Genomic DNA, 13,652 nt, shown 5'->3' with positions numbered 1-13,652 from the left:
AAGAAACTTTCCAAGGAAGACTATGACAACAGGTTAATAAAGCTTAGGGTAATCATTGATTTATTATAAAATTATGGTCCTCAGCTTATGAAATGTGATTTCTCACCAACTGTTCCTCGCATGCACAGTAATTATAACTATATTTGTTGCCTATGGAATGAACACTCCCCTGTCCCCTCTGGATAAAGATTCCTGAGAATCAAACCTCACCATAGGTATAAAGAGAAACAAGACACGTAAAACATTCTAAGTATTCAGGGAATTCATGATACTTTGTTAAGATAAAACATGTATGAGGAAGTGATAAATGTTAGATTTGCAAAACAAGTGCTAATTAATTACTCATTTAAAATTAAGTCTATACGCATTTGTTTGGCAATAACACAAAACCAAAGCGTGCAACAGTGCTTTCCTACTTATTTTTCATTGAGACATGCCTTTCTAAGTGGGGTTTATAGGTCTCATCTCTTGGGTCATCTTTGAATGGTATTTCCTCTTCACTGATTAACATCTCCTCTTCTTCCTCCTCTTCCTCATCACTACTGAAAATAAGCAAATATCCAAATGAGAAATTCTGTTTGTAAGAATCATTTCTGGCTGGATTTTATTTAGTAACTTATTTAGAGGTAGCTAAAATTTCACGTTGTTATCTATAATTTTTACCCTTATGATCTAGTTGGACCACAATCAAGCCTTCTTTATCTTAAAGAACAATAATTGGAACTAAAAATACATAAATCCTAGATATGCTACCCCTTTAAAATCCTGGTCAAAACACTCACTTTTCACATTAGTACCTAACACAGACTAAGCTGAATACAGAAGGTACTCAAGACAAGGTTTCTGAACTATGTAACTAAAGGTTACCTGGTTAAAGCTCTATTCAAGATCAATGTGGAATCTAAATATTGAAACTGAAGTTAATTTCTCTTACAACTCAAAATCAATTCAGATAGAAAACTTCTGAATCTTTTTTTCTTTTTTTTATAAAGATAACCGGTAAGGGGATCTTAACCCTTGACTTGGTGTTGTCAGCACCACACTCTCCCGAGTGAGCCACGGGCCAGCCCCTAACTTCTGAATCATTTAATGTGACTGTACTTTATGTCTCCAAAGGTTTAAATATGAAATACAAAGTTTTTTACCTAATGCCACCTGGAGACTGATGCTCTTCTGCAACATCTGGAAAAATAAAATAAGAAAAAAACTTTATTTATGTAGATATAAGATATTTTTTTCTCTGCAGCCAAGACATTCAAATCAAATTATTACATTGGGTAATTATACAAAAGAATATCTGCAAATTGTCCAAAAGAAACCCTCCCTATACTACCAATCTGTCCCTGAAAGTTAAGCTGTTTAGGCAAATGTTCAATATTACATTTAAAATCAAAAAGCACCTGATTACTAAGTAACCAAACTCTACTTGCACTGTACCATAATCAAGCTGATCTGTATTTGGTTCTGACTTGCAGATGAGCTGCAATGAACCAGTCTTGGACCGAGAGCTTCGGGTATTCTCTGTGTCACGATGGCGAGAAACAGATGTCCTGTTACTACTGCGCCAGCCTCGGCTAGGCCTAGTTGCAGCAATGGAAACTTCCTGAGGGAGTGCAGAATCGTCTTCTTCCTCTATCTCTTCCTTGGGATCTAGAGAAAAACATATACCACTCTTTTTAGGTTTACAGTTAACCAATAAGCATCCCTGTATATCTACTAAATGTAAATACATCTACTGAAAAGAAGATAAATTAAATGTTTTTTTTTTTAAGGGGAAAAAGACCCACGGATTTTTTACTGAAATAATAGAAACAAGATAAGAGAAAAATAAGATAAAATTTATCCTTAATGTCATTACCCTAAAGAAAACACTTCATGTTGAAAAGTAATGATTTTATATTGTCTTATTTACTAAAAAGTGCAGGAGAAGTTTGCAAAATACACCCAAGTAATTCAATCCACAGAATTCTAACCTTTAGGGTCTAAGTTAAACTAAATTAAGTAAGTGGTCCCAGAAAGATGACCACAAATACAGAGGCACTAAAAAGAAAGAACTTTAGGTCTAAATGTCTTAACAACCAAACAACAGTGCACAGAACGGCTAAAGAGGAATTCCATAACAGGGATACCTTCCCTTGACTCTAATCAACAGTTTTCCCTGTAACTACACCAATGAATTTGAATTAACATATAGAGCAATCCCATGGCAAAGCCCAGCTCCAGTGTTATGTTTCAGTTGTCCTGTGAGACATCGACCACAAGCACATACAATCTATTACTGTTACCCTGTATTTCCCCATGCTTTAAGGGTGAATTAAGTGAGATAGGTCACCCTCTCCAGAGCAATAAAGAGTTAACATTAGAAACTGGCTTTCACATCGGAAAAAGTGGAAGATTCTCGGAGACCACACGCCCTGCAGAGCCAGAGCACGACCCAGCAGATAGACCTCGCTGCTGCCGCCCAACTCCATTCCCAGCCCGAGTGCGCACCGATCAGAGGCACCCAGCCGGAAAAGCGGAACATCTGTGGAGACTACATGCCCTACTGTGCCAGCACACAACCCAGCAGGTAGGCCTCACCGCCACCTCCCGAATCCATCTCCAGCCCAGCCCAGTGCACGCCAATCAGAGAGGCGCCCAGCCAGAGAAGCAGAGGATCCACGGAGACCACATGCCCTGCAGTGCCAGTGCATGACCCAGCAGGCAGGCCTCGCTGCCGCCACCCAACTCCATCCCCAGCCCGGCCGAGTGCATGCTGACTGGAGAGGCGCCTCCCCAAGGAGGCCCAAGACACAAGGCGACCATGCACCCAAGGCACCAGTGCGCAACCGAGCAGACACTGAGGCAACCATACCAAATTGGCATCCCCAGCAGCATCCTAGCCAGACAAGTGTCCAAACAGTGGACCATGAAATCCCCTGCCACAATGACTAAACATCAAAGATACCAGAAATATGAAAAATCTAGAAAGTACACCACCAAAGGGTAATAACTCTCAATCTCTAGATCCTATAGAACAATAAGCCCTTGAAATGTATGACAAGGAATTTGGAGTGATAATTCTAAGGAAACTAAATGAGATACAAGAAAACTCAGCTCGACAACACAATGAAACAAGGAAAACTATACAGGACCTGAAAGAAGAAGGGTACAAGGAAATCAATGCCCGGAAAAAGAATGTAGCAGAGCTGGCCAAGCTGAAGAATTCACTCAAAGAAATAAAAAACACAACAAAGAGTTTAACAAGCAGGCTTGCAGAAGCAAGAGAACTTCTGACCTTGAAGGTGGGCTGTTTGAAATAACAAAGGCAGACAAAAAATAAAAAGAAAAAAGAATTAAAAACATTGAAGAAAATCTAAGAGAGATATCAGACAAACTTAAGCGCTCAAATATCTGAGTCATGGGTATTCCAGAAGGGGAGGAAAAAGGAGATTGCATTGAAAACATATTCAACAAAATGGAGACAGAAAAGTTCCCAAGTATAGAAAAAGATACAGATCTTCAGATTCAGGAAGGTCAAAGATCCCCAAACGTATTCGATGCAAAAAGGTCTTCTCTAATACATGTTATAGACAAATTGGCAAAACTCAAAGACAAAGAGAGAATCTTAAAAGCTGCAAGAGAGAAGCGTCAAATCACCTGTAAGGGAGCCCCAATCAGGCTAACATCAGACTTTTCATCACAAACCCTAAAAGCCAGAAAAGAATGGGATGATATATTCAAAATATTAAAAGACATAGATTGTCAGGTTATCTTTCCGAAATGAAGGGCAAATAGTATATTTCTCAGACAAAAACTGCGGGAGTTCACTACCACACGACTGCCCTTACAAGAAATTCTCAAGGGAGTACTGGGTTTGGTACCGGAAAAATAACTACCACTGCCATAAAAACTCAAGAAAAATTAAAACCTAGTAGTAAAATTAAAATGCTAACAATGAAGAGGAAAAAAAAGCTTACCCACAACCCAAGGAACCAACAAATACAGAAAACAAACAGTAAATCAGAAAGAAAGGAACAAAAGACACAAGACATCCAAACAAAAATCAATAAAATGCTAGGATTAAATCAACACTTTTCAACAACAACTCTTAATGTAAAAGGATTATATTCCCCAATCAAAAGACACAGACTGGCTGACTGGATTAAAAAGGAGGACCCAGCTAGGTGCTGCCTTCAAGAGACCCAACTCACCTATAAAGACTCACATAGACTAACAGTGAAAGGATGGAAAAAGTCTGACCATGCAAAAAGAAATGGAAAACGAGCTGGAGTAGCTATTCTTATATCTGATAAAATAGACTTTAAAATAAAAACAATAAAAAAAGATAATGAGTGCCACTACATAACGATAAAAGGATTCATCCATCGAGAAGACATAACAATCATAAATACATATGCACCCAATATCAGAGAAGCCAGATTTATAAAGCAAACCCTATTAGACCTAAAGAAGGGAAAAAACACTAATACCATAACAGCAGTGGACCTGAACACCCCATGGTCAATACTGGACAGGTCATCTAGGCAAAGAATCAGCAGAGACACACAAGATCTAAACAACACTCTAGACCAATTGGACTTGGCAGATATCTACAGAACATTCCATCCAACAACCTCAGAATATGCATTCTTCTCATCAGCACATGGATCATTCTCCAGGATAGATCAGGTTAGGTCACAAATCAAGTCTCAACAAATTCAAAAAAACTGGAATTATCCCATGTATTTTTTCACACCACAATGGATCAAAATTAGAAATCAATAACAAATGAAATTCTGGAAACTATACAAACACATGGAAATTAAACAGCATGCTACTTAATGACATATGGGTCCAAGAAGAAATCAAACAGGAAATCAAAAAAATTATTGAAGCGAATGAAAACAATGATACATCATACCAAAACCATTGGGATACAGCAAAAGCAGTACTAAAGGGGAAGTTTATTGCATTAAATGCTTACTTTAGAAGAATGGAAAGATGGCAAGTGAACAACCTAATACTTCACCTTGAAGAACTGGAAAAACAAGAACAATCCAAACCCAAAGTTAGCAGACGGAAAGAAATCATTAAGATCAGAGCAGAACTTAATGAAATTGAAACCCAAAAAACAATACAAAAGATCAATGAATCAAAAAGTTAGTTTTTTGAAAAGATAAATAAAATTGACAAACCATTAGTAACGGTAACTAAATAAAGAAGAGAGAAGATCCAAATAACAAAAATTAGAAATGAAAACAGTGATATTACAAATGATACCTCTGAAATACAAGGAATAATTTGAGATTACTATAAACAACTATATGCCAACAAATTTGAAAATCTGGAGGAAATGGATAAAATTCTGGACACACGCAAGCTACCAAAACTGAGCCAAGAAGATGTAGAAAATCTGAACAGACCAATAACAAGAAAAAAGATTGAAGCCATTATCAGAAAGCTCCCAACAAAGAAAAGCCCAGGACCAGATGGATTCATAGCAGAATTTTACCAAACATTAAAGAGAAATTGATACCAATTCTCTACAAACTATTCCAGAAGACCGAAACAGAGGGAATTCTCCGAAACTCATTCTATGAAGCAAACATCACTCTGATACCAAAACCAGGCAAAGATACAACTAAAAAATAAAACTGCAGTCCAATACCCGTGATGAATATAGATGCAAAAATCCTCAGTAAAATACTAGCTAACAGAATACAGCAACACATATGCAAAATTATAGACCATGATCAAGTGGGATTCATCCCAGGGATGCAAGGTTGGTTCAACATACAGAAATCAATAAATATGATACACCACATCAATAAAATCAAACACAAGGACCAGATATGATCATCTCTACAGATTCTGAAAAAGCATTTGATAAAATTCAACCCTCATTCATGACAAAGACTCTCTATAAGTTAGATATATATGGAAAGTATCTCAACATAATTAAAGCCATATATGATAAACCCACTGCCAATATCATCCTGAATGGGGAAAAGCTGAAAGTTTTTCCTTTAGGAACAGGAACAAGACAAGGATGCCCACTTTCACCACTCCTATTCAACACAGTGTTGGAAGTACTAGCCAGAGCAATCAGAGAAGAGAAGGAAATAAATGGCGTCCAGACTGGAAAAAATGAAGTCAAACTGTCCCTCTTTGCAGATGACACAACCCTATATATCGAACAGCCTAAAGCCTCTACAAAAAAACTCTTGGAGTTGATAAATGATTTCAGCAATGTTGCTGGATACAAAATCAACACACAAAAATCAGTAGCATTACAATTCTCCAATAGTGAACATGCAGAAAGAGAAATTAAGAAAGCTTGCCATTTACAATAGCCACCAAAAAAAATAAAATACTTAGTAATTGAGTTAACCAAGGATGTGAAAAATCTCTATCATCAGAACTACAAACCGCTGCTGAGAGAAATGAAAGAGGACACAAGAAGATGGAATGATATCCCATTCTCTTGGGTTGGAAGAATCAACATTGTGAAAATGTCCATACTACCCAAAGTGATATACAAATTCAATGCAATCCCCATCAAAATTCCAATGACATTTTTATCAGAAATGGGAAAAAAAAAAAAACTATCCAGACATCTATATGGAATAACAAAAGACCAAGCATAGCCAAAGCAATGCTGAGCAAAAAAAATAAAGCTGGAGGCATAACACTACCTGACTTTAAGCTATACTACAAAGCTATAATAACCAAAACAGTATGGTACTGGCATAAAAACAGACACACTGACCAATGGAATAGAATAGAGAATCCAGAAATCAACCCACAGACTTACTGCTATCTGATCTTTGATAGGCACCAAGCCTATTCACTGGGGAAGGGACTGCCTCTTCAGCAAATGGTGCTGGGAGAACTGGATATCCATATGCAGGAGAATGAAACTAGATCCATACCTCTCACTGTATACTAAAATCAACTCAAAATGGATTAAGGATTTAAATATACACGCTGAAACAATAAAACTTCTTAGGGAAACCATAGGAGAAACACTTCAGGAAATAGGACTGGACATAGACTTCATGAATACGACCCCAAAAGCACGGGCAACCAAAGGAAAAATAAACAAATGGGATTATATCAAACTAAAAAGCTTCTGCACAGCAAAAGAAACAATTAACAGAGTTAAAAGACAACCAACAGAGTGGGAGAAAATATTTGCCAAATATACATCTGACAAAGGATTAATATCCAGAATATACAAGGAACTCAAACAACTTTACAAGAAAAAAACACGTAACCCAATTAAAACATGGGCAAAAGAGCTAAATAGGCATTTCTCAAAGGAAGATATACGAATGGCCAATAGATACATGAAAAAATGCTCAACATCAATCACCATTTGGGAAATGCAAATCATAACCACACTGAGATACCATCTAACCCCAGTTAGGATGGCTAATATCCAAAAGACTGTGAATGAGAAATGCTGGCGAGGTTGTGGAGAAAAAGGAAGTCTCATACATTGTTGATGGGACTGCAAAATGGTGCAGCCTCTATGGAAAATGGTATGGAGGTGCCTCAAACAACTGCAGATAGATCTACCATATGACCCAGCTACCCCACTTCTGGGAATATACCCAGAGGTATGGAAATCATTAAGTCAAAGGTATACCTGTTCTCCAGTGTTCACTGCAGCACTCTTTACGATAGCTAAAACTAAATGTACATCATCAGATGAATGGATATGGAAAATGTGGTATATCTACACCCATGGATTACTACTCTGCTATAAAAAAGAATGAAATACTGCCATTTGCAACAATATGGATGGACCTAGAGAGAATTATATTAAGTGAAACAAGTCAGGCAGAGAAAGAGAAATATCACATGTTCTCACTTATTTGTGGAAGCTAAAAATAAATAAATAAATACACAAACAACCGGGGGTTTGGGGGAGGGAAGAAGACACAACAATTACAATTCCTTGAAGTTGATATGACAAGCAAACAGAAAGGAGATTGTTGGGAGGGGGCGGGGTGAGGGAGGCAGGAGGGAGATTTTGGTAATAGTCAACCACATTGTATATTGACAAAATAAAATAATATTTTAAAAAATTAAAATTTAAAAATTTAAAAAATAATTAAATAAAAAGAAACTGACTTTCTTATCTAGAGTAGCTTATTACTTAGACCAATATAAATGTACTATATTAGAAGTGAGCTAATTTTGACAATGATAGATTCTTCTAATAATCTCAAAATGGGAAAGGCCTTCTAAAAAATAACACAAAATTTTGTGTTATAAGACTGATACCTCTACCTACAGGAAATAAGGACAATTTCCTGCATGGCAAAATCAACCATAAACAAAGTCTCATAATAGCCCAACAGAAAAATGGCAGCTCAGTAAAAACATGGCATTCAAATATACAAACAAAGAACAAAAGAGCCCAATCCACTCATAAGAAGAGACTCAAAGCAGTAATGTAGATACCATTTTTCACCTATCATATTGACAATGAGCCAAATGTTTGACAACAGTGTATTGGCAGGGCTGTAGGAAAACAGACACTCAAATACAGATGATAGTGTGGGTATTAAGAAAACCTCTATGAAGGACAATTTGGTAATAAATACCAAAATTATAAATGCATAAACTTTTTCAAGTGAAGTTCAACTACTAGGAATTTATACTACAAAACTACAATCACATTTATATATACGTTAGTCATTACAGCACTGTTTTCAAGTAGTAAAAGAGTAGAAAACTATCCAGAGAAGATTGGTTTTATGAATTATATTCTATATGTGTGTATATATATGGAAGACAGCTATATTTTATATATGATAACCCTTCTGGAAGGATACACAATAAATTGATTAACGTTAGTTACTTCCAGGTAAAGTCCAAAAATATGTCCAGCAATTTTACCTCTAAGTATCTATCCTAGGAAAATGAACTTGCAAACTGAGGTTCACTGAAGCATTTTTTTAACAGTGAAAACTAGAAACAACCTAACCTTCTTTAAGTGAGAAATTGTTTAAATAAAGCATGAATAAAGCGCAATATATTACTATGATGGAAGACTATATGGAGGTACCTGTAAAGAATGACATGATTTATCAACAAAAATATTGCTAAATGTAAAAAAAGGACACAAAACAATATATACATTATGATAACATTTTTGTTTAACACTTTTTAAAAAAATGACCTATCTATATTCTGTTTACCAGAGACTCACTTTAGATGACACAAGTAGGTTCAAACTGAAAGAATGGAAAAAGTTATTTCAATATAGTAAACAAGAAAGAGCTGAGGTGGTTTATTAGTTTCCTGGGACTGCTGTACCAAATCACTACAAACTAGGATGGCTTAAAAAACCAGAAATTTATTCTCTCATAGTTCTGGAGGCTACAAGTCCAAAATAAATATGTTGGCAGGGCCATGCCTCTATCTGAGATTCTGAAGAGAATCATCCCTCACCTCTTTCTAGCTTTTGGTGATGGCCAGCATCCTGGACATTCTTTGGCTTGCAGCTACCAACTTCAACTGTATTCTCATCGTCACATGGTGTTCTCCCCCCATGTGTTTGTGTCTCTGGCTCCTCCTTCTTCTCATAAGGACATCAGTTACAATGGATTAGGGCCCATTTTAACTCAGTATAACCCCATCTTAACTAGATTACAGCTACAAAGATCCTATTTCCAAATAAAGCCACATTCATAGGTACTAAGGTCTACTAAGACTTGAACACATTTTTTCAGGGGACAAGAGTCAACCTATAATAGTCCACATCTTCTAGCCCCCTAAAATTCATGTCCTTCCAATGTGCAAAATACATCCATCCAATCCCAGCATCCCCATCTTAACCCATTCCAACATCAACTCTAAGTTCCAAATCATAACTAAACATCACCAACTCAAAAATCTCATATCTCATCATCTAAATCATTTAAATCAGTTATGGGTCAGAGGAGGTATGGTTCATTCTGGGACAAAATGGTTCCATCTGTGGAGCTGTGAACCCAGAAAACAAATTATCTGCTTCCAAAATACAACAGTGAGATAAGCATAGAATAGACATTTCCATATCAAAAGATACCCCAAAACAAACGAACCTGGTATGAAAAAGGAGGTCACTGGGGTTACTAGTCCCTGGCAAGTCAAAAATCTAGTAAAGCAAACTTCATTAGATTTTTTTCTTTTTTTCAAGAGTCTGTGGACTGAATCCATTATATTTTAAGGCCTAAAAATAATCCTCTGTGGATCAATGCTTTGCACTCTGGGGCCCACTGGAGCAACAGCCCTCTTCTCTGTTCCCAAAAGGTCTCCTAAGCCCAGGCCTCTGCATTTGTGGCTCTGTCCCCACAGTCATTCTTTCATTTTGTCCTGTCTCTGTTTTTCAGTCCAGTCTGGCAGTATTTCTGCTGGCACAAAATTCTGAAAAACCTCATAATTCATAAGGTCCAAGCCATTGGACAAAAGGGTCCTCCACAGATCTTTCCTAGGAAATTACATCTCTATTCCTGGATCTGCTGAGATGGCAGACTGGATCCAGAAGTTACACATTTAATTTTTTTAGGAAATAGTCCAGTTACACCTTTGATCCTGTTACCAGAATACACTGTCTGGACAAACTGAAAATTTCCAAATTATCAAGTGCTGGTTCCTTTTTGCTAAATAATTCATTCCTCAATTTATCTCTTTCCTTTCACATTTTATTATATGCAGCAAGGAGAAACCAGGCTGCATCTTCTATATCTGCTTGGAAATCTCAGCTAAACATCCAAGTTCACTGCTACAAGTTCTACTTTTCACCCAATAGTAGAATACAATCCAGCCAAGTTTTCTGCAACTTTATAACAAGGATCACTTTTCCATTGCCCAATAATAAATCCATCATTTCCTTCTAAGGCCTCCACAGACTGCCTTTACCACCCATATTTCTGTCAACTGTCTCTTCAAAGCAATCCAGGATGCTTTTTCAATCAAGCATCTGAGCAGACTCCCAGCCAACACCCACTACCCAATCCCAAAGCTACATCCACATTTTAAGGTATTTTGTAACACCCAACTTCTGGTACAAAACCTTAGTTTCCTAGAACTGCCATAACAAGTCACCACTAAGGTCTATTTATCTGCAAAGACCCTATTTCCAAATATTACATTCACAGGTACCTGAGAAAGGTCTTCAACATCTTTTGGGGGAAGCAATTCCACCCATAAAGGTGGCTCTACTAATATCAGACAAAAGACACTACGAAGGACTCTATATATGGATAAGATGGTCAGTCAGTTCAGAAGACATAACAATTATAAACCTATACATAGCTAACAGTCTCAAAGCCTATGAAGCAAAAATTAACAGACTTGAAGAGAAAAATACATAATACTAAAATAATACTTGGAGCCTTCAATAACCCACTTTCAATAATTAACAGAACAACCACTCAAAAATTTAAGAAAGAAATACAGGACTTGAGCAACGCTATAGAAAAATTAGGCGTAACATATATAGAATGCTCCACACAACAACAGAATACACAATCTTCTCAAGTGTACACAGTAAATTCTCCATTGTATACCATACATTAGGCCACAAAATAAGTCTCATTAAATTAAAAAGATTGAGATCATATAAAGTATGTTCTTCAACCACAATGGACTAAAACTAGAAATCAGTATCAGAAGGAAAACTGGAAATTTTTTATGTGACAACCAAACAACATAAACAACCAATAGATCAAAGAAGAAATCACAAGGGAAATTACAAAATACTTAGAAATGAATGAATACAAAAGCATACCAAAATGTTGGGAACACAGTGAAAGCAGTGCTCAGAGGGAAATTTATACAAATAAATGTCTACCTTAAAACAGAACAAAAAAACAACAAAACACCCAACATCCTAATCAGTAACCTAACTTAACACCTTAAGGAACTAGAAAAAAAGAGCAAATAAAACCAAAGCTAGCAGAAAGGAGGAAATAAAGATTAGGGCAGAGATAAATAAAATAAGAGAACAGAATGCAAACAGAGAAAATTGATGAAACCAAAAGTTGTTTCTTTGAAAAGATCAACAAAATGAACAGAACTCAAGCTTGACTGAGAAAAAAAAAAGAGGACTCAAATTACTACAATTGGAAATGATAGTGTGGACACTACCACTGAATAAAAACGATTTTACAGAAATAAAAAGTTCATAAAACACAATGAACAACTGTATGCCAACAAATTACATAACCTAGACAAAATAAACAATATTCTAGCCACACACAAACTACTAAACAAATTCAAGAAGAAATAGAAAACCTGAACACATTTTTAAAAAGTAAACACTTTCAATAAGTAAACCAAAACCTCCCTCCAAAAAGCCCAGGAGGAGATGGCTTTTCACTGGTGAATTCCACCAAACATTCAAAGAATTAACTCAAGTCTTAAATTCTTCCAAAACATATTTCAGAATTATAAGGGTGGTCCAACATACAAAAATAAACGTATGCCACACTAATAGAGTGAAAGGAAAAAAAAAAAGTGACAATCTCAATTGATGCAGAAGCATTTGACAAAATTAAACTTTCATGATCGGAACACACAACAAACTAGGAATAAAATGGAATTTCCTCAATCTGATAAAGGGCATTTATAAAAACCCCAGAGCTAACATCATACTCAGCAGCAAAAGACTGAAAGCTCTCCCCTCTAGGATCAGGAACAAGACAAGGATGCCCTCTTTCTTCACTTCTATTCAACACTGTACTAGAAGTTCTAGCTAAAGCAATTAGATAACAACAACAACAAAAAAAAAAAAAAAAGAAAGAAAGAAAGAAAAGAAAAGAAAAGAAAAGAAAAGAAAAGAAAAGAAAAAAGACACCCAAATTGGAAAGGAAGAAGTAAAAGTATTTCTATTGGCAGATGAAATGACCTTACAAACAGAAGAGTCCAATTATATTAGTAATGAACAATCCAAAAACAAAATTAAAAAACGGATGCCCTTTACAAGAGAGTCAAAAAGCTACAGTACACCTTAGGTGAAGGAAGGTATCAGGCCAGTCACTCACTGCCTGAGCAACATGCAGACACAGTAAAAACTACATTCTTGAAAGAAGAGGAGGGACAAAATAAGAGTGGTCGATACTTTGAATTGAGACAATAAGATATTGAAACTACTGGCAGGAATGTTTTCTTCTAATTCTTGTAGGTAGCAAAAGATAAAATATAAGAGTGTTTCATTTCAATCCTACAGCTGAAGATAACTCTTTCTAAACAAGCTGACTTGCTCAGTTCCAAAAGATGAGAGCCCCTTGATCATGAGAAATTACTTCAAGTTAGAAGGGCTACTGTAACGTGATCTGGTCCTCTGACTTTCAGATTACCTCATTTTTCTAGCTCAAGTTTAGAGAAGTTAAACAAAATTAATATTTGATTGTTAGGCCAAACGGTGTAATTGGTTAATAGGCTGGGAAGAAACTAGAGTAAAGGTCTTCTCATCTCTACTTATTTAAATACTTAAATTTCTTCAGAAAAACTAATAAACTGTAACACTTATTAAGTGCCAAGCAGTATGATAACAAATTTTCCATTTTCTTAAAATTAGTTCTTACAACCGTATCAAGTAATTACTATTCTTATCTCTATAGATTAGAAAAGCAAGTAACTGACTTTCCCAAGTTCATATACTAAGTTGT

General features: G+C 36.1%; 1 protein-coding gene across 2 annotated transcripts in view; it reads right to left on the bottom strand.

Moving 5' to 3' along the window:
- Nucleotides 1–13,652, bottom strand: part of ZFP91 (ZFP91 zinc finger protein, atypical E3 ubiquitin ligase) — a 39,423-nt gene that overhangs the window by 9,753 nt on the left and 16,018 nt on the right. Inside the window, exons 3-5 of one of the 2 annotated variants that reach the window (XM_063093357.1) lie at nt 1,438–1,650; nt 1,146–1,182; nt 438–539 (exon numbers count right to left, since the gene is read on the bottom strand). In XM_063093357.1, coding sequence (XP_062949427.1) covers nt 438–539; nt 1,146–1,182; nt 1,438–1,650 — 352 coding nt within the window. Of the gene's footprint in view, nt 1–437; nt 543–1,145; nt 1,183–1,437; nt 1,651–13,652 lie in introns of both variants that reach the window. The other variant, XM_063093356.1, reaches the window with a different exon arrangement.

This window comes from Cynocephalus volans, chromosome 4 (assembly GCF_027409185.1).
Source record: "Cynocephalus volans isolate mCynVol1 chromosome 4, mCynVol1.pri, whole genome shotgun sequence".
In the NCBI taxonomy this organism is placed as follows: Eukaryota; Metazoa; Chordata; class Mammalia; order Dermoptera; family Cynocephalidae; genus Cynocephalus; species Cynocephalus volans.
This window is presented reverse-complemented; position numbering and strand designations above follow the sequence as displayed.